Source organism: Meriones unguiculatus, chromosome 9 (assembly GCF_030254825.1).
Source record: "Meriones unguiculatus strain TT.TT164.6M chromosome 9, Bangor_MerUng_6.1, whole genome shotgun sequence".
NCBI lineage: Eukaryota > Metazoa > Chordata > Mammalia > Rodentia > Muridae > Meriones > Meriones unguiculatus.
In genome coordinates, this window is record NC_083357.1 from 75,391,470 (window position 1) to 75,413,050 (window position 21,581).

The window sequence follows — 21,581 nt, forward strand, 5'->3', positions numbered from 1 at the left end:
ACTTTATTTATGGTCTAAAGTTTTATTTTGATGCTAAAGGATCTTCAATCAGTATTTTATAACTTATTTTATTTTATGTTTGTTGGTGTTTTGCCTGCATGCATGTCTGTGAGGGTGTCAGAAGCTCTGCAGGCTGAGTTACAGGTGTGAGCTGCCATGTGGGTGCTGGAAATTGAACCTTGGTCCTCTGGTAGAGCAGCCAGTGCTGGTAATCACTGAGCCACCTCTCCAGCCCCCTTCAGTTTAAATTTTAGGGCTCAAATTTTGCAGGGATAAAACTGTAAAATTGTATTCTGATAAAAGCTACTAACTTGTTATAAACTGTTAAAAATAAAGACATGCAAGTTAATGGTCAGTCACCTTGTAAATGATCGAAGTCTTTAATGTTCTCAGAACTGTGCTTGTAGTCACTCTAAGCACAAATGTAATTATTTACAGGGACAAGCTTTAGCCTTCTGTATGTGCTGTCAAGGTTGAGCCTGAAATAAGTAACTAAAGCCATGTAAAGTTTGCTTAAAATCAGGTATACTTAATAGATGAGATGATAGCCTTTTTATCTCTAGAGTGATCTGCTTTTCCAGTAAGCATAAACATTTAGACTTGTTTACCCAGCAGCAATCCTGTTTAAGCCATTCTGTTTAGGACAGTGTCACCAGCATAGGCATTTGGGGATGGGGTTGGCCCTGACATGTCTGCACATTGAGAGTCCTTTTCCCCTTGTTTTCCCTTATCCTCCTTTGTACCCAGCAGCAGTACTTTCCTCTGATTGAAGCAGACTGGCTGGTACTGTTAACATCACAGACCGTGCTGCACACTATATAGTGTGGTCAAGTTCTGTGCCCTTTCCTGGTTCTCCTTCATTTACTGTGGCAACTCATTCCTGTCTTTCACAGTTAGGATGAGCTAGGTTCGTCGAAGTCAGTTGGCAGTATTTCTTCCAGTGCTGTGCTTCTTGAGTAACAGCATGTTTCTGTGTTTATTGTCAACAGCCTGACTCATAGGACATCAGAGTAGAAAAAGCCAGAAATTTGTACTGAGTGAGGAAAGTCAGTTGTTTCATGAGTTGCGCTTGTGAATAACTATGACTCAGTATCTAGCATGAATTGATCCTTCATGTTGTTCACATCTACCAGGCCACTCTGGGCATTATTAGCGTGTAAAGTACAAGTTCATGGTCCAAATAACCTGACTGAAATTAGATGACTGGCAGTCACAAAGCTTTTATTTGTAGCATTTAAACAACCTCAGCTTTTGTTTTATTTATACCTTACTTCCTTCTGGGAGATTTTTTTAAAGAGAAAACTATCACAGAATCAGTGAGGGAGGTTTTTCTTTTTTAATAGGAAGTATTTTGGAGGGAGGTTAGAGGTAGTGTCTCATGATAGGCAGTAGAGGAGCCACATAGCTGCATAGCAATGCACCAATAGATAAATCTATTCTGAGAACGGCGTCTACCAGTGCGGGGAGCAGTGCCTCCCAAGGAGTGGCTGTGGAGCTTCTGGTGTTGTTCAGTGTGAATGGCTTAACCCTAATGTAGATCTAACAGTATCTTTGCCTTTCAATCCAGTTCTGAAAATGCAGATAACATGTTTATAGCAAAGATGAAAGAGTAGTTAGTGTATGCCTTCAACTTTCTTTACCTTTTTAATTACTAAATATTCTCTTGCTGATCTAAGAATAAATTTAATATGACCTCGTATGCCTTACTTAAGTTGTCTATGTTTTTGAAAGTTTCTCCATCCAAATGATACTTTTTAGTTTCTCTATGATTCACACAGAGTGAGCTCCTTGAAAAGCAGGAGATTCTGAGAAGGCTTTAAGTGACCGCAAAAACAAGGACTATCTACATAATGAATATAAACTTGGTGTGGTTTCATTTGAAGGGATTTTGGAGCTCATGCATTACAGCAATGAGAACATATCAAAGCCGTGACTGGGAGAGCTAGGGTTTCACAAGGGCATGCTGTACATTTATCACTAATTATTTCATTCTCTTACTCTTAATTTCAGTCCATTCTTTGGATAATAACTTTGCCATTATTAATGGAATGACAGTTTTATTGCTAAGCTCCACATCTCATGACAGTTTTTATTGTGAATGTTTATGTTTTGTTTTTCTCCCTCCCTTCTTTAGATCCATTTTTCCTATCCACCCTTCCTTCAGAATCATCGCTTTGGCAGAGCCTCCAGTTGTCGGAAGCACAACACAGCAGTGGCTGGGGCCAGAATTCTTAACCATGTTCTTTTTCCATCACATGAAGCCACTTGTGAAAAGTGAAGAAATGCAAGTGATAAAGGAAATGGTGAGAGTGCGGCCTGCTCTAGGCTGGTGTCCATTACTGTTCTCATTTGAAGCTACCCAGACCCCTGAGGACTGTAATCCTGAGAGGACTGTAATCCTGAGTGGTCACTGGGGCTCTGTAATTTTTGTGACAGCCGTGATTTCAATGTCTGCCTTAGCCATTTGGTTTAGCCCTTAGGGAGCTCTCGAAGTATACTCTTCATTGGGGTAGCACTGCCCCTGCAAAATAAATCACTTCAAAGTTCAGTTTCTCAGCATACTTCCAGTGTTCAGTAGCTATTTGCAACTCATTTGGCTAATGTGTTAGGTGGCAAATAATAATAACTTTTTTATTATTATTATTATTATTCCGTTATTCTAGAAAGGTCTGTGCTATTCTGTATCACTACTAAGTAACATTTTACATAACTGAAACCATTGCTTGAAATACTAGAATTATGGTTTGGTTTGAAGGTCTATGCAAGCACAGTTATGAATGAAGTTATAGCATTTAAGTTTCCATACCTTACTTCTAACTGTCAAATTCTCACTGTATATTAGCTTCCAGAGCTCAAGTAGATTAGTCATGGTTTCTTCATTTGAAAATGAGAATAATTTCACTTCCTACTCTGCAAGGTTTATTTTTAAAGTAAACAGTGTAAGGTATGTATAAAATAGAATTAGAAATTTTAAAAATCCAGTTACTTAAATGGGTAAATCCATTACTTAAATGGAACCAGTACAGTTTAAAAATGCTTACATCCTGCTAGTAATATTTTTCTTTTAAAATTAAAAATATTAATTATTACTTTAATTAATTTTTTAAAAGAAAGTATTCACATTTATTAAATTTATTTATTTGCATTAAAGTTTAGTATAATTTAAAGAAATGTGTGTTATTTGTGCAAATACTCTTCAGAGTTCATTGAGGTGATCATGGCCATCAGATGTTTTATGTTTAGTTTTGTATGGAGACAGATTCTTACTTTGTAGACCATACTGGACTTGAACTCTTGGCAATCCTCTGGCCTCAGCTTCCCAAGGCATGAGACACGATATCTAACAAGTATGTGTTTCAAAAGTGTTTGAGAAAGATAAACAACTTGAACATCTGTTTTGCACACAGGAATTTTTAGGCCACTTAGTAGTTGGATGTATGCATATATATGCATGAAATTACAACAATAATTAAATAACTTGTATAAACTGGTATTCTGCTGTACACGTTTGGCTTCAGTAAGAAAATGCCTAACTTGGGTCTGAAGAATCGTGTTGAAGCTCACAAAGCAGGGACTGGTGCTCACAGCTCTGCTAGATGCCAGTTTCTTGTCTGTGATCCCATTGCAGGCAGAGAAGTCAGCTTGGTTTTACTCGCCTGCCTGTTTAATAGAATGCTGGGTCTCAGGTGTTCGCTGAAAAAATGAAGTGGCGACTTCATTTATGACCTCAACATGGACCCAATACTCAGAGACTCTCTAAAAACATTCTTCTAATATTACTTGCTGACTTGTCCTCATATCTTCCTATTTTGCTTTTTTTTGTTACTTTCCCCACAAATAGGTCCCAAATGTACCACAGGAAGCTTTGGAGAAATTGCTGTCACTTACACACAAACTCAGGGAGACTCAGGATCCCACAGTAAGTCTGGGCTTTCCCTACATGTCTTCTGTTGCTGGTTGCTGACTGCTCAGATTTTGGCTGCTGCTTTATCCATATGTGTGCTTTGCCCTGTGCACAGTGTCACCCTGCTATCAGTGCCTTGAGCACTGTTGTAACTCTTCCTGACACAGCCACGGAGAATGACAGCATCGGAGGAGTCCTTGAGGTGTATCGCTCCATCTTATTTGCTGAGGAGCACCCTCTATTCTTACAGCTTTAAGTTCTGACTTTAAGCTACTCTCTGGGCCTTCAGCTTCAGCTTCTAATTTATCACTGCTAATAGCCTGCTCCTATTTCTGTTTCAGGAAAAAGACAATTCTCTATAAAAATTAGATGTGTGTGTGTGCATATGTGGGTCAGAGGACAACATATAGGAATCCTTTCCTCCTACCATGTGGGGTTCAGGGATAGCTCTCAGGTTGTCATGCTTGGTGGCAGGCACTTTCCCACTGAGCCATCTTGCTCACCCAAGGGCAGTAATTCTGTCTTTGTTTTTAATCTGTCAAATGGGAACACTGCCATCTACTTCATAAACACGGGTGCAGTGATTAAACATAAAAGCATATATAACCATTTATATAATTCAACATATATAACCATCTATTAAATAACTATCTTCAAATATGCTTATGCACCAGAGCTAATTTACTGATAATAATATGCTGAATTGCCTGAATTTGAAACCTTTATCATTGCTGGTCCTGTGCTTTCCTGATATTATCACTTAATCTGGAAGCAGTGTAGCATCTCCAGTGTAGCATCATGGGGTTGAGTTTTCTGTTATCTGCAGTCAACAACTGTCCTGTGTCTGATTTTTATAAACTTTGTCCTGAAATATTACTTTCTCTTTATTGACCCTTCACCAGTAACTCTCTCACTCCATGGCTTTCTGTTAGTTTCCTGCAGATGTTTAGCAAATTGCTGTTACTATTTTAACAGATCATGGCTTAATAAAATAAGTTTTTGGTCTGGACAATACAATTTTGAAATCTTTATCACTGAGCCCAGTGGAAGAGTCAGCATAGCTGCACTCCTGGGAGGCTCCAGGGATAATCTACTCTTAGTTCCTTCTAATCTGGGGCGACTGCTCCCATCCTTCCTTCATTTGTGATCTCATTGTGTAACCCTTCCTCTGTATGCCCATTACCTCTGGTGTATCTGTGTTGCCCCTTTTACAGAGAAATACATGATTGCATCTAGGGCTCACCAAATTAATCCAAGATAATGTCCTTCTTTTAAAAATGCTTAATCTCATTTGCAAAGACATCTTTGCTATAGCAAGTAACATTCATAAGCTCAAGTAGTTGTAGTGTGTATGGGATGTATGGGGGGGGTCCTGGATGATTTTCCAATTGCCACAATTCTGCTAATTACCTCTGGGGCCTCATCTCACCTATCCCATTGCTCTTTTCAGCTTTGTTATTTTCTTGGCTGCTGCTAAATTTTAAAATTTATGCGTAGGCAGTTTCTTATACAATTAGTGTGTTCATATTATATCCACCTCACCCCACCCTGTACCCCCACTTACTCTCCCTTTACTCCCAATTCTTATTCCAACTTCATGTCTTTGTAATTTTTTCTCTCTTCTTCCTCTCCGCCAACTTTATAACCCAGTGAATTTAGCTAGTGCTTCCCATGTACACATGGTTTTAGGGTGTCGCCCACTGGAGCATGGGCAACCTACCTCAGGCCCCACCAATGAAGAAGAGATGTACTCTCTCTCCCAAGTGGCTATCAGTTGCCAATAGCTCCTCAGCTAGGGATAGAGCTTCATGAACCTCTTCCCTCTCTATACTGGAGTGCTGACTAGCTTGATCTTACGAAGTTCTTTTGCTTCTAGTTCAGAAATGCAAAGGTCCTTCAGACCCAGAAGACGTTATTTTTCAGCAGTCTTCATCCATTCCTGCCTCTTTCAATCTTTTTGTCTTCTCTTCTACAGTATTCCCTGAGCCTTGGGCACTGTGTGTGAGTGTGTGTGTGTGTGCGCGCATGCGCGAGTGTGTGTGAGTGTGTGTGTATGTGTGAGAGAGAGATGAGATGTCTCATTTATGGCTGAGTAATCCACAGTTACCTATTCTGTATGCCTCAAACAGTTGTGAGTTCCTATATTAACCACCATCTACTACATGAAGTTTATCTGATTCGGGATGAGGGCTGCACTTGTCTATAAATATAAGAATAAATATTTAGAAGTCAGGTTGACACTACATCCTTTTAACAAAATGGTACTAGTAGGTAGGACTTGTGACCTTTACAGTCATGAGTTCTGGCCAGCGCTACAGTACCAGGTCTGAGCTCCCTCCTGTGGAACAGGCCTTAAGTTCAATTACAACATTGTTGGTTATCCCCATAATAGCCATGCCACTACTGTATCCTTGGACATAGCTTACTCATCTGGGCATTGTAGCTTTCAGGGGTCACAGCTGGGTAAGACTGTTAATGGCTTTTCTGCTCAGTCTTCAGAGCACCTTCTGGCACTATGAAAGTAGGCAATCTTTCCTGTTCTTAAACAGACTAGTGCCTGTCTTGGGGCATTTACCTTTGTGTTTTTCTCTCCTCAGTGGCTTCAGGTGTGTTTCATTGCCCCCTTTAGATTTGCTCAGATGTCCTATTTCCAGTCGTTCTTTTCCAAGTCAGTATGATTTGGAGGCAGTTTTCTTGTCATTTCATTTTTATGTTATCTTCCTGCCTCAAGACTCTTCATAAGGCTTATGATTCTGGACATAATAGACATGCTTAGTTACTTTTTATTGTCGATTTGTCCCTTGGGGTTTTGTTTGTTCTGTGCGAATCTACAGAATTAGGATCTTTGCTTGTAATACAGTAGTTATTCAGAAAATATGTTAGGAGAATGAATACTTGAGTCTTCTGTATTGTCGTTGGAGTGATCTTTCTCAGTGAGTTTCCGAGTTCCTCCTGTTATTTTACACTATTTAAGGGATCCATTGCATTTGTCTAAGAAATGAGGACAGCATGCTAAGTGGTCGCTCGTTCAGTGACTTGGCTGTTTTGCCAACCTCGTTGCCTCAGCTCTGCCGAAGCCCATAGCTCTCCTCATACTTATTGGTGCTAGCACACATTAAAATGTGTCTGCTTTAGAAATGCCTAGAATGTGTTTTCTCTCCATTGGTTTGCTCCTCTGGGCCCCATTCTGCTAAGCTGTTTTTGTGGCCCTCTAAGCTGAAGTTGCTTGCGCCTCCCAGTCTGCTTCCATGACACTAGCAAATACTCAAGACGCTGACCTGTCACAGTTGCCTTGCAGTTTATTTTTAGCTTTCCAATTAGTGCTCAAACTCTGTAAGTCAGGGACTTGTTCAGTCTTCTACTCTAACTTCCTAACCTGGAACCTGACAGATAATAGATACTTTAATTCACGAGGAATGAATGGAAAATTAATTAGTTATGAATTTATTAAGAGATCACCTCTAGGCTCTTCTCTCCTAACATGGCTACATTTTTATACATATATGTGTGTATATATACATATATATATATATTATATACACTCATATATATATGTGTGTGTATATATATATACATATATATATATTTTATATATATATATATATAAGAAATCTTTAAGAGGGAGGAAAACATTATTTTTGTTCATTTCTTGTGAGATCTTTTGTATTTTAAGCAGTTGAAGTACTAATAATTATGCTTATATGAAAAACCTTTTAAGTATGCTTTTAACTTGCATAACCATGGTAACCAAGGGAATGTACTTCACATTCTCACCCTCCTTTCTGCAAGATAAAATTGCAGTTAAAATCTTGATATTACAATGTTAAATACACTAGTACTTTTTAAATTAAAGTATATTCTGAATTTTTAACTGACAGTCTCAGAGCAGGAGTTATTGAGCCCTTTATTGAATACAAAAATTGCTCAACATATAACTTAGTTCTGGTGTTTTTAATCACTAGATATTGTAAAGAATTTGGTGCTGTCCAGTGAAGGAATTTCTTCTTCAAACCTATGAGGAACCTTCAGGTTTTGCTGGAAGGAAGTGGGAAGCCCAATTAATACTGGCTTCCAAGACTGAGATGCGTTCTAGAAGGTTACCTCAGTTTATTGGGACTGTTAGAATAATCATGTTGGGCTGGAGAGATGGCTCAGCAGTTAAGAGCACTGTCTGAGTGCTGAGTTCAATTCCCAGATTGTGGTGCCTCACAACCATTTATACTAGAATCTGAGATGCCCTCTTCTGACAAGCAGGTGTACATGCAGATAGAGCACTCATACAGAAAATCAGTCTGTCTTTAAAAACAAATTAAAAAAAAATTTAAAAAAAGAAGAATCATGTTAGGGTCCATTTGTCAGACCTTCTGTGATTAAAATAGGAACTTTTCGGAGTCTGAGATACTAAGGATGGGGATTCCTGAATTCTCTGCTTTCTGGCATAGTTACGAGTAAATACTTAGCACAGTTCCACCTTCTTTCTTGTATGCCATTTAGCAAGTATTCATGTCATTTGCTGCCACCTTTTTCTTCCACCTTGGTGTCATAACCTTGCAGTAGAACTTTGTCTTTGGGGGAAGACTGATGAAGTAGCTTCTGTTTCTGGTCTCCGTTGTGTCTCTGTCCTTCTTTTCTGTACTATTGCAAATCGGGTTAGACCTCAGGATGGTGAAATTCTAGTTGTAAAATCCTACGACAACTTTGCACCTAACAGTGCTCTCACCTTTAAAAATGAGCCCAAAGTCACTGATGGAGTCTTTTGTGGTCCATGGTTGTTTGAGAGCAGGCCTGTTGAAGGAAAGCTTAGAGTGAGGCCTCTCACACCTCACATTCAACATGGGTTTATATTTCTTTTGCTTTCATGCCTTTGTCCATTTTCTCCTGCTCATGTGACCACTTTAAGTCATGGTATCATTTGTCAGTGCGTTTTTTAAAATTTTAGCATTAAATTACACGGTTATTTTTAATTGAAATTTATGGTTCTTTATAGTTAAATATTCTCTATGTCGAGAATGCATATTTATTGAAACAAGGAGTCACCAAATGTTTGCGTGGAAATGAGTTCTTTGAAAGTTGTTAAACAGGAAAAAAAAGTCTATGCTGTAGATGTTGGTCATATTCGTGACCTAGTCTTGAAAGGGCTGTATAACTCATATTGTAGCTGAAGCATGACACTAGTAACAGCAGACCATCACCTCATGGAGCTATAAAATGTTTGAGGATGAGGTTGTTAATGCTCTTTTTGGGGGACTCACAGAGTACTCCTCATGTCTTAGACATGTTCCCTCATCCATTTTGAATCCTTTGTTATTGCCTATGCTTCCTCTTGCCCCCAAGGTGTTCAGGATCAAGTTGCCTCATCCCTCTTTGTAACAGTTTACTCTGCCTTTCAGTGCTTTCTCAGAGGTCAGATAGCTTCAAGGGCTTCATTCCTCTGGCTTTGCTAAACAATGCTGTTGATAGGAGTTGTGAACTAGGTCAGGAATAATTTGATTCATTAAAATTGTGTTAATGACTCTGTGAGTGTGTGGCTGTGTGGGGGCTACTTTTATTGCGAGGAAGCCTCTGGCTCATGTGTCACTTTTTGACACCCTCGTCATCTCTGTCATATATGGGGCATCCTCATCACCTCTGTCATTTGTGTGGCACCCTTATTATCTCAGCCATTTGGGGAACACCCCCTTCATCTGTTTTTTGTGGGGCACCTCTATCTTGTCTGTCATTTGTAGAGTATCTTCATTATCCCTGTCACTTGTTGGATACCCCTGTCTCAGTCATTTGTGGGCTACCCCATCATCTCTGTCATTTGTGGGGTACCCCAATCATCTCTGTCACTTGCTGCGTACCCTACCATGTCTATAATTTGGGGGGGGTAGACAGAGTCCTATTTTTCTGGCCTGTGCTAAGTGCTGTAGAATCATTTTAGAATTTAATCCTCAGAACAGTTTTTGAGGGGAGAGTGCTGTTAGTGTCATCTTAAGGGAATGATGAGGAAACGGATTTGAGAAAATAATTAGTCAGTGTAACATGGCTAGTAACAACCTGACTTGTCTAACTCTACAACTAGTAAGTATTGATGTTTTACTCTGCTGCCTGCCAAGAGACTTTGAAATTCAAGTCAGCTCTGTGTTAGCAAGTGTGTTGGTGAGATTTGGTTGGCAAGTGTAAAGAAAACAAAAGGAAAGTATTCTAACAGTATTAAGGAAAGGGTTCCAAAAGCAGTCTACCTCTGAGATAATAAACTAGTTGACATCTCTGTGGTCAGCAACCTAAACTGCCCACAATTCCTTTTTTCTATTTCAGAAACCAGAGATTTGCATAGAGCTCTAAGCATATTCAGAATATCCTAACAAGTCAGCTGTGTGAAGAAGAAAAGCGAGAATAGTCAATTGTACGTAAGGGCTATTTGTGAGGCAGGTGTGACCTGCAGTTAGAACAGCCTTCCCTACCCTACCTCCCACCCCATCAAAGTCTTCAATTAAATTTAATTGATAAATGATTTCTATAGATTAGAAAAACTATCTTAAGGCTATTTTAAGTATAAATTGGATTCTGTTCATTTTTATTCATAACTCATTCCTTGCGCATATTTAAGTGTGGCCTTGGTCCCTCAGGAATAGTGAATTGTGCTGTGACATCCACCTACAGGGACATTAACAAGTTGAAGTGAGACTCTTAGCAGGCTGTTTTTGCCTTTTCATAGGCACAGTCCTTGGCAGCCTCGCTTTCCACCCGTCAGCTGTTGCGGATCTCTCGCCGGTTGTCGCAGTATCCCAGTGAAAATCTTCATGATGCCATTACTAAAGCCTGCCTTTCCAGGTAATCCTTTTCCCCTTTTGCCGGAGTCAAAATCTCTGATCCTTTGCTAGAATGGTACATGAGCTTAATTGATCGTCTCTGTTCATAGTCTGTAAGAAGTATTGTATTAACCACATAGGTGTTTCAGCCTGCTGTCAGTTATTAGAACATACTTCATATAATATATTTATTCTGGCATAAGAACAATTATTATTTCTTCTTCTTCTTCTTATTATTATTATTGTTGTTGTTGTTGTTGTTGTTGAGACTGGGATTCTCTGTGTAGCCTTGGCTGTCCTGGACATACTTTATTGACCAGGCTGTTCGTGAACTCACAGAGAACCATCCGCCTGCCTCTGCCTCCCCGAGTGCTGGGATTAAAGGTGTACGCCACCATGTTCAGCTTACAAAAGAATTTTGGTATGGCTTAGTGACAGACAATTTCCTGAGTTCAGTCATTAGTACCAAAACATAAAATAAGCATGAATTAAACATATTTCCCAAGTATTTTATAAATGAGAAAACTGTTATAGTCACTTACTTGTGTCACCCAGTAATAAGTACTGTGTCTGGTGTTTGCATGCTCATTCATGGGTCTTCTGAGCTAAGTTCTCTAAGCATTGTGGTTGCTACTTCTCTAATTTCTTCTAGAACTTTTTGTCTTGATCTGATCTTATAGCTAATTTTATAAAACTAACATCTTTTCAGTGTATACTAATAGTTTACATACCAGTTGGGAAGTGATTATAAAACATCAGTTTGCAGAATTTTCATATAAAATCATGTTTGGCTGAAATTATTTTAAAAGATTAATAAGTGCTGGAAAGATAGCTCAGTGGTTACGAGCACTAAATGTTCTTACAGAGGACTCAGCTTCAATTCCCAGTTGCAGGAGATCTAGTGTTCTTTTCTGGTTTCCTTGGACACAGTGCACACATGTGGTACATAGACAAAGACATCCAAACACATAAAATGAATAAAATTTTTAAAAGAATGATTTGCCTAAAAAATTCAAAGATTAATGACAAAAGATTAATAGTTCCCAATAGGCATAGAGAATTTTTTCTTAGATTTTTTTATATACTTTAATATTTTCATATTTTAGACTCTTGATAAGATTATTTTTAATGATATTAGTTATGCTTTTTGTTCATTTGATCCTTGATAAGAATTAAAGGAGACTCTGACCTGGCTTAGGAAAATTTGTAATTGTCCTTTGTAATTCTTCAATGTACTAGGCAACTTTTTTTTGTAAATGCTTTGTGCTTTGGCTTGAATTTTCTCTCCCTGTAGTGCATCCAACTAAGCTAAGATTCTGTCTGCATTATAATTCCTTGAATAACTCAGTTATAAGAGATACTGTTTTTGTGTTTTAAACAGAATATTAGACTTCTAAATAACTTTGAAGAAAAAAAGCCTCAACTGCATATTTTAAAGTCATAAGTTGCAGAAAGTGCAGACAGTCATCCTTGTTACTTTTAGCATATTTTGTTTTGAGCAGGATTTGAGAGCAGAGATGCGAATATAACTTCAGATAAGTTAAGAAAAGTAGGCAGTTTAGAAAACCAGGGAAAACAGTATATATAAAGAACTAAAGAAGCTGAAAAGCAGCAAACCAAGTAATCCACTTAAAAAATGGGGAACAGAGCTAAACAGAGAATTCTCTGTAGAGGAATACCGAATGGCAGAGAAGCACTTAAAGAAATGCTCAACCTCACTAGCCATTAGGGAAATGCAAATCAAAACAACCCTGAGATTTCACCTTACACCCATGAGAATGGCCAAGATCAAAAACTCAAGTGACAACACATGCTGGAGAGGTTGTGGAGAAAGGGGAACCCTTCTCCACTGCTGGTGGGAATGTAAACTTGTACAACCACTCTGGAAATCAATCTGGCGCTTTCTCAGACAACTAGGAATAGCGCTTCCTCAAGATCCAGCCATACCACTCCTGGGTATATATCCAAAAGAGGCTCAAGTACACAAAAAGGACATTTGCTCAACCATGTTTGTAGCAGCTTTATTTGTAATAGCAAGAATCTGGAAACAACCCAGATGCCCCTCAACTGAAGAATGGATGCAGAAATTGTGGTACATCTACACAATGGAATATTACTCAGCAATGAAAAATAAGGAAATCATGAAATTTGCAGGTAAATGGTGGGATCTGCAAAGGATCATCCTGAGTGAGTTGTCCCAGAAGCAAAAAGACACACATGGTATATACTCACTCATATAGACATACAACATAGGACAAACCCACTAAAACCTGTGCATCTAAAGAAACTAAGCAAGAGAGAGGACCTTAACTAAAATGTCCAATCCCCATCCGGAAAGGCAAAGAGGATGGACATCAGAAGAAGAAGAAAACAGGAAACAACCTAGGAACCTACCACAGAGGGCCTCTGAAAGCCTCTGCCCTTCAGACTATCAAAGCAGATGCTGAGCCTGATGGGCAACTGTTGGGCAGGTGAACGGAATTTTAGGTAAGAACTGGGAAATAGTAAGAGTTGGAGAGGACAGGGTCTCCACAAGGAGAGCAACAGAGCAAGAAAATTTGAACACAGGGAACTTCCCAGAGACTCATACTCCAACCAAGGACTATTCATGGAGATAACCCAGAACCCCTGCACAGATGTAGCCCAGGGCAGTTCAGAGTCCAATTGGGTTACATAGTAATGTGAAGAGGGACTGCCTCTGACATAATCTGATTGGCCTGCTCTTTGATCACCTCCCTCTGGGGGGGGAGAAGCCTTACCAGGCCATAGTAGAGGACAATGCAGCCACTTTTGATGTGAACTGACAGACTAAGATCAGAAAGGAGAGGAGAACCTCCCCTATCAGTGGACTTGGGGAGTGGCATGCAAGCAGAGGGAGGAGGGAGGGGCTTATGGGAGGATGCAGAATGAATAAAGTGTAATTGATGAAAAATTAAAAAAAAAAAAAAAGAAAACCAGGGAAAATAATACAGTGGATATGTTAGAGGAAAATAATCACTACAACCTGTAAGACAGATGTTGACTGTTGAGCCAACTTTCAGATTTTTGTTTAAGAAAGTAATTGTGTATCAAGAAATAAAAATTAATTGAAGAAATGAAGGATCTAAGTCAGGAGAATAAATATAAAGCAGATTCAAGTAGTGAGAATGTGGAAAGATAAAAATCAAATTAACCCAAATGTCCATCAACTATTAAATAAATGAATTAAATGTGAGGTATTTGAGATATGATTCTGCAGTAACACAGATAAACTAAAAATACATTGAAAACATGAACTGTCTAGAGTAGGGCAAAATATTCTGATGGTTTTCTAAAGCTCGGGGTACTGGGAAATAGAGTGCCTATGGATTTGCCTTTGAGTAAGCAAAATATTCTAAAATTGTTTGAGACAATGGTTGCATAACTGTGAACATAATTAAAACGATTGAATCATACACTTTAGGCAAATTGTGTAGGTGGAAATTTTACATCAATAGATCATCTATTAAAATAAAATCAAAGAAAGTAAAAGCAGAATAAGAAACGGCTGTCATTATGGCTGCCAAGAGGACTTTTAAATGGGATAGGGCCTAAGTGCTAGATTTTAATACCTGCTTAAGCAGATCCACGGGTCTGGATCCGTGTGAGACAGAGTACCTTCAGCAGGGCCCCTGGTGTAAAAAGTAAAGTAGAAATGTTTGCTGCCCTTTTTGACTGACGTAGTTTTGCTCATGTGACCAGAGAATGATGAGAAAGCTTGCCATCTCTTTGGAGCTTTGTGTGGGAAAGAAAGTCTTCTGTAGGAAATGCAGTACCATGTGTTGCATGATGCAAGTATGAGGTCTGTGGTGACACTGCCTGTGAGGGTGGTAACCACAGGATGCTATTTTAAGTTAACTCACTCAGAGTTCTGAATTACCTGTAGGCGTATATAGCCTAGCAACCCTAAACTCAATATACATCAATACTTTTACTATCCAAGGTACTAAGCAATCTGTCTGAATACAAGATCACAATTAAAAATGATAAGCTAGGGGCTGAAGAGATGGCTCAGCAATTAAGAGCACTAGCTGCTTTTGCTGAGGATCTGTGTTGCATTCCTAGGACCCACATGTAGGTAGCTCACAGCCATCTGTAAGTCTAGTTCCAAGGGATCCAGTACTGTATTCTGGTCTCTGTGGGCACTGGTCACATAAGGAGTAAACAGACATATAAGCAGGCAAAACACTTAGACACAATAATGTTTTAATTAAACTGTAATTGAGAAACAAATATGAAGAGAGGACTTTCAGTAACAATTCAGAAACCCAAAGTAGAACATTTAAAATTTCCCAATGGACTTACTTCAGATAGTGTAAAAAATTAGGAAGTTTAAAACTACCATAAAGGACACCTGGAGTTGGTAGATTTGAAAGAAAAACTAAACAACAAATTGTAAAAAAAAAAAAAAAATTGAACTGAAAGATTTCTACTGGGCTAATAAACAGTATTGATAGAGTTTTAGAGGCATCTAAGTGGATAGAAGCTAGCACAGCAGGTTAAAGAGACTGCAGATATGAAGGACTGTTATAAACAAAAGATAGTATGAGAAAGACTGAAATCTGCCTAATAGACCTGCTGTGGGGTTTTCTAGCAGTTGAATCTAAGGCCCTTGCTTGCTAACCTATACCCCAGACTTCTGATAGAATAAGAGGCAGGAATTATTCCATCAGATTTTAGCTAAGATTGTTCTAGAACTGTGAAATACATGTTTATAGGTTGAAATGTGTCAGTTCCCAAATGGGACAAATTAAAGCAGTTTCCTGTGGTGTGACAATACTACACAGCAATGAGGACAATCCTAAACATTTCAAAAGGAAAAACCGAAAAGGAAACAAGGATTAGACTGACTACTTGAGAACAGCAACAGTAAACTCCAGAAGAATTAGGTATTCTATTTTTAAATTACTGTGGTATAAGTGAGAAAAAGGATTTGGTGAAACCCAGTTTCCCAACCATAACCACACTCTTAGTAAGCCTAAAATACTCTTATTAAACCATGGATAAAAACAAAGTTCTTCAACGTGGTTAAGACTGCTGACTTTAAATTTACAGCAAACATTTTTCACAATAAAATACTTGGCATATTTCCTTTAGTTTTAGGGGAAATTGAATATAGCATCTTCCACACTTTTATCCAGTGCATCTGCCCAAGATTACATGCTCAGTCACAGTGAACATATTCAAGAGACAATCATGAAAATTACTAGAACAAAGGGAGTCTAATGAAGTTCTTATGTGCACAGATCTATGACATTCTTGTACTCTCCCAGCTGTGACTCAAAAGACATGCTATTATTCTGTGGAGAAGAGAATCGATCTATTGATGGTTGTCAGAGGGAAGCTGCCCTACGGTTATATAGAAGAAGAGATTTCTTGTTATAAAAATTCCCTCACAACAGTCTACATGTGTGTAGTCAGAATCCCACAAGGTAATAGTGAATCTGACAAATTCTCAGGTTACCATGGAAATAGAAAGTTCCAAAGATAGCCCCGGAAAATCTGAGGAAAGTGTATGTAATCAGATAGTGTCTGTTGTGTAGCTTCATTCCTCATAACCACGCTATTGCAAGGAGACTGAAACTATAGAAGGCTCTGTGCAGCTTTCTGTGTGTGTGACAAGTGTCGTTATTAATGTGGAAAAGGATGGACACACCAACAAAGGGTTAATTAACATGTTTTACATTGTCTTAGAAAAAAAAGACAATCTGGTTATGTGCCCAAAGACTGTAAGCTACTGTGGAAGTTAAAAGCCACCCACTAGGAACATGCTAGACGGAACTGATAATCTAAGTACAAATTAGAAAGGAAAGCAAGTCTGGCCCAGGTAGGCGAACGATTGACCAGGCATATATGCAGAGCAGGAAGATTCTAATATCCAGTTAACACTTGGCAAGATGCTGACCTCATTACTGATCAGGGAAGTGGAACTTGAAAGAAGACCCAGTTACCATTCACACTTAGCTTTTTTTTGTAATATTTTCTGGAATGTTGACCTATTTCAGTTGTTAAATGCTTGTTTTTTTACTCTCTTAAGTAGATCATAGCATGAGATAACTAATTTCCCAGTGTTATCAGAGGACCACAGTAAAGGTCTGTTTTCTTACCGCCTTGGGGTCCTTTGGAAGTGGAAGTGAACACTCAAGCAGCTGTCTTTTTCATGCATCATCTGTTGCCCTTAGCAAAGCTACAGTGGGGGCCCCTCCTGCCAGCCTCAGGGAAACACAGAGGCAGCCAGGAACCAAAAAGATTATTGGTGCATGAAGTGTTTTTTTTTTTTCTTTTTAATAACCTCTTTTCATATTGAAGCACTGAAGGAACTGAATTTCATTGGGACTTTAAGACAAAAATGAAAAGCTTCATAAGATTCCCATGATGTCTTTCATTAAGCAGATGAAATCAGGAGAAGCCAACTCAATGCTGGGCTGTCTTCTGTTCATGCTTCCCATCTGAAATACTGAGTAGCCCTTCACCCTCTGCTCTGCATACAACCCCAAGGGCTGCATCATCTGGTGTCTAGATAATCAAAACACAGGGCTGGAGCAAGGATATAGAGGCTTGGGGCATACTCAGTTTGAATTCTAAGAGTCCTCTTTTATAGGACTGAAGGCCCGTAAGAGTTCTAGTCCATTCTGTTATTTTCTACTACTTTGACTCAAGCACTTCTGAATAATTTTGGAGGAAATTATCCTTTACTGGTAAATTTTGGACAGAGCGATAGGAATCCAATCAGAAATGAAGATTAAGTGTCTCAGAAGGTAGAGAAATGAGGAAATTATTCTAGTCACCAAAAACTGAGTTATACATATATTTAAAATTTTTAAATGATATAAAATTAATACTGCACGTATGAGATTTTTACTTTGTAAACTTTTGTATAGTTAATTTTAAAAACCACAGCCTGATAACTAATTATGCCCAGCATTTCACAGTCATCAGCATGGAATTTTTATTGTCCCCAGGAACATTTTGCTTCCAGAGACTGACTCTCTAGAAACAGCTTGGTCTTAAAGACTGATTCCATTTTTTAAGGCTGTGATTAAAAATATTGAGACTTCTTAGGCTTCTCTCTTAGTTACAGTCATTAACTGTAAGCCTACTGGATCTTAATAATTGCATCTAAAGACTTTTGGGAAAAAATACCAAGTTCTGTTTGTCGAACTGCCTAAACTAAATACCTTCAAGCTTTGAACCCATATAAGTAAATTTTACATATAATAAATAGCCACATAGTACAAACTACATTTATCAGATAGGCCTTACTGTCTTAAGTCTTCTAGTACCGTTTGTAAATTTAAGAATTCTACTCACAAGTACAAATTAATTCCTTACACATTGTAAGTAAAGATTCCTCCATATGCTCTGTACCACTAAGGTGTGCTCTCTTGGGCTTTCAGCAGTGTTTCCCTTTGAAGCACTGATTAGCCTTAACTGCTGCCTTTCTGCCTCAGCCCTCCCACTGCCGGTACTACTGTATACTTCCTCATCTTTCAAACCTAGTATTAATATCTCTCTTCCGTTGTCCTCTATCCTCTAGGCTTTAGACAGAAGACCAGGAGTCATATAGGGCCACCCTGGGATGTGTTGGTAGACAATGTGGATATCAGGGCTGCCGAGAATAGCGCACAAGTCAAAACAAGTCTCATCAATCCAGGTGATCTAACAGTAGCAGCAGAAATGCCTGCGGGGGCCTGATATTCCTAGACTCTGGGCAACTGTGAGAGGAGGTTGGGCATGACGCTAGGACAAAAGCTTAAGAAACAGGACAGGCATGGTGGCACACCTTCAATCCCAGCCCCAGGGAAGCAGAGGCAGGTGCATCTCTGAGTTTGAGGCTGGCCTTGTCTACAAAAAAAGTCCAGGACATCCAAGACTACACAGAGAACTTTTGTCTCGAAAAAACAAACAAACAAACAAACAGCAACAACAAAAAGAAGAAGAAGAAGAAGGAGAAGAAGAAGAAGACAATGACGACGACGACGACGACGACAGTACACAAACCCAGTAGGGCTTTAGGAGATAAGGTGGGACTTTGGTTTTGAACAGAAAAGCAGTGATCTAAGAACTGTGATGGCATGCTCAACTGATAAGACATAATTTATGTTTAAAAAGTAAGGAAAACCTCATTAACCCACTTCTGCTGATTTAAATTTGTAATTGCCAACTTAGAGCAGGTTAGAATGTTGCTGTTTTATCTACTTAAGAAAAGTTTGAAACACCAATTACACAATAAGCATGAAATATGAGGTATGCTAAATCTACTTATGAAAGCAAAAGATTTCATCGTAATCTGCAGAATATACATAAATGAATATTGTTAATTACATATAAGCTTAGTTATTAAAGATTACACAAACATAGACTCTACAAATTCATATTTATTTACACGGTTTCTCTTTTTGGCTGTAATTAGTGAAGGTATATATGTTAAAAGATACTTAAGAACCAAAGAAAGCGTTGGGTTAATCACCCTGCCCCTCTGTTCCTCTTACTAGATTCTTACCAAGCCTTGCTCAGTCAGCGCTGGAGAAGAATCTGGCAGATGCATCAATAGAAATAAAGACTGATGGTAGCCTGGAACCAGAACTGGAGAATTACAAGTGTAAGTACTTGATTTGGCTATTTTTAGGTGACATATCAATGATTAAACATTTTCTTCTTTTAGTTTCAATAAAACTCTTTTTTAATCCATTTTGTTTTATGTATTGTACTGAACAAGTGAATCTATTCCTTTCTTCAAAAAATAGTCTGGGGCCAGACATAGTGATGCATGTGAGTCCAAGCCCGGCCTGGTCTACAAAGTGAGTTTTAAGACAGCCAGGGCTGTTACACAGAGAAACCCTGTCTCCAGGAACCAAAACCCAAAGCCAGACAGACAAACACACACCAGTCTGGAAGCCATTTTACAACTCTGCTTTTGCTGGCACTTCTTTCAGTGACTGTTAGAGAACCCCTCGCTCCCACCTTGCGGTTACACCAAGCGTCAGTCTGTTACTAAGGTTTTGAGAGATTTTATTGTACATTAGCTTGTCTGATTTTGACAAGTATATGTTTTTTTCCAAGTGTGTTTCACCACATAGACTAGAAGTTATACAACATTTGCATTTTGAGGGCTACCAGATTTCCTATGGGGCATGTCAGGGAACGTTTTCTAGAGTGACATAGACTATAATGAGAGCAGGCTTCATGCCCTCTCCCTCCAGTCCCTCTAGTCACCCGCAGTGCCAGCTCTCCTGCACAGCCAGAAGCATCAACTGGGAAGACTGAGCTTGCCTGGTCTTCGCTCAGCGCATAGGGAAATTTTCCATCTTTACTCTAAGTACTTGTCTTTCAAAGCACCAGCAAGTGACTCTTCTCCAGCAGGACTGGAATGGCTGCTTTTGTGACTGGTATTTTGCTGAACCAAGAATTTAGTATTAAACAAATTGAATGACTTTTTAAAAATAAAACTATAAATTTGATATTGATGAGTCTGAGCAGATGTGCAGAGGCCCCTTGCAGGAGGACATAATCACCCTGGGACGTGTAGAATCTTAATGTCATGTGACTGGAGCTGGTAACATTTCCAAGACAGGCAGTATCTTCAGGATGGTAGATTGCTCAGGATGGGAAAGGTCAGCGCCAGAAGCTTCCTGTAGGGGATAAGGGACCTAAATGAAGAGATTGTTCACTGGGCTGGTTTCATTCATCTTAAAAGCTACCAGTCTTGTGGAGAGTGCATTTAATTTCCTCTCCTTGTCAAGAGCGGAGGCCTGCTGAAGGATCATCTCATGAGGGCTTGGCTCTCCACGCAGGTCTCACTCTAAGTAACATGTGATGGCAATCGGAGTAGCATGGTCATAAGAAAGCAGCCTCTATACGTCAATGCCATATTCTTCAATTCAGAATCTATGTTTAATGTTTTTTTTTTTATCAGAATCTATGTTTAATGTTCTCCTGAAATTATTTTTACACTAGATTTTGATGGCAAAACCAGGCTTTGAGCCTACAAGTCTAACAGCCTTGGCAGATATACACAAAGAGTAGAACCCTATAGGACTTCTTGAAAAAGTCCTAGCCTGTTTTCTCCCAGTGAGTCCCCTTTATAGTTGAAATGTTATCACTAAACATTGATTGTGTGAACAAATTGATCTTAAAGGCCTCTATCCACTGAATGGCCATGTTCTGTAAACTGAACCCTGATGGGTGTTGTTTGACCTGCCATTGTATGTGCAAACTCAGCAGATGGGTATAGACGTTGGTTCACTGTCACACTCTTGCTCTTTTCGTTTGTGTGCTTATACTGGGTCTACAGTATAAGTTGGTGAGCTAGGTTGTTTTGGTTTATTCTCGAGATGTTTAATTAAAATCCTGAAGACCTCTCACAGGTTACAAGAGCTGCCTTGCATTGCTTGCTGGCCAGACTATGCTTCTCTGGATATTTGCAAGACATTGCTGTGACTAATCCTCTGTCCTGTATGAACTGTTCAGGTGAAGTAGTAGCCGGGTCTCTGAGGATTGGCACTGTCAGCGCACCAGTACACAATGCCCATGAGAAGATGAAAGTGCCTGATGTTCTCTTCTATGACAATGTTCAGGTAAGGGCATTGCTCTGTGGGCTTGGGCTAATCACGTCATAGTAGTCAACTCTGATCCACATGATACTGATGTTTCATTATAGTCATGATTTCCTAAGTTTAGTTCAGGTGAGGCAAAGTGAAGTGCTGAAATATTTTTAATTACAGTGATGTAAGACTTAAAATTCTTTCCAATGGTTAAAATTAGAGGAGTTACTGCTATGGATTTAAATATGTGCATGTTGTGTGCACACTTGTGTTTCATGACTGTGCATGAGGCTAGGTAAATATTTTATTGAATTAAAACAA

The 21,581-nt window shown here is 39.0% G+C and overlaps 1 protein-coding gene across 1 annotated transcript in view; it reads left to right on the top strand.

Annotated features, from left to right (window-relative positions):
- Vwa8 (von Willebrand factor A domain containing 8) overlaps nucleotides 1-21,581 on the top strand; it is a 332,841-nt gene that overhangs the window by 136,744 nt on the left and 174,516 nt on the right. Inside the window, exons 15-19 of the mRNA XM_060391483.1 lie at nucleotides 2,135-2,303; nucleotides 3,842-3,919; nucleotides 10,605-10,720; nucleotides 19,212-19,318; nucleotides 21,187-21,293. Coding sequence (XP_060247466.1) covers nucleotides 2,135-2,303; nucleotides 3,842-3,919; nucleotides 10,605-10,720; nucleotides 19,212-19,318; nucleotides 21,187-21,293 — 577 coding nt within the window. The remainder of the gene's footprint in view (nucleotides 1-2,134; nucleotides 2,304-3,841; nucleotides 3,920-10,604; nucleotides 10,721-19,211; nucleotides 19,319-21,186; nucleotides 21,294-21,581) is intronic.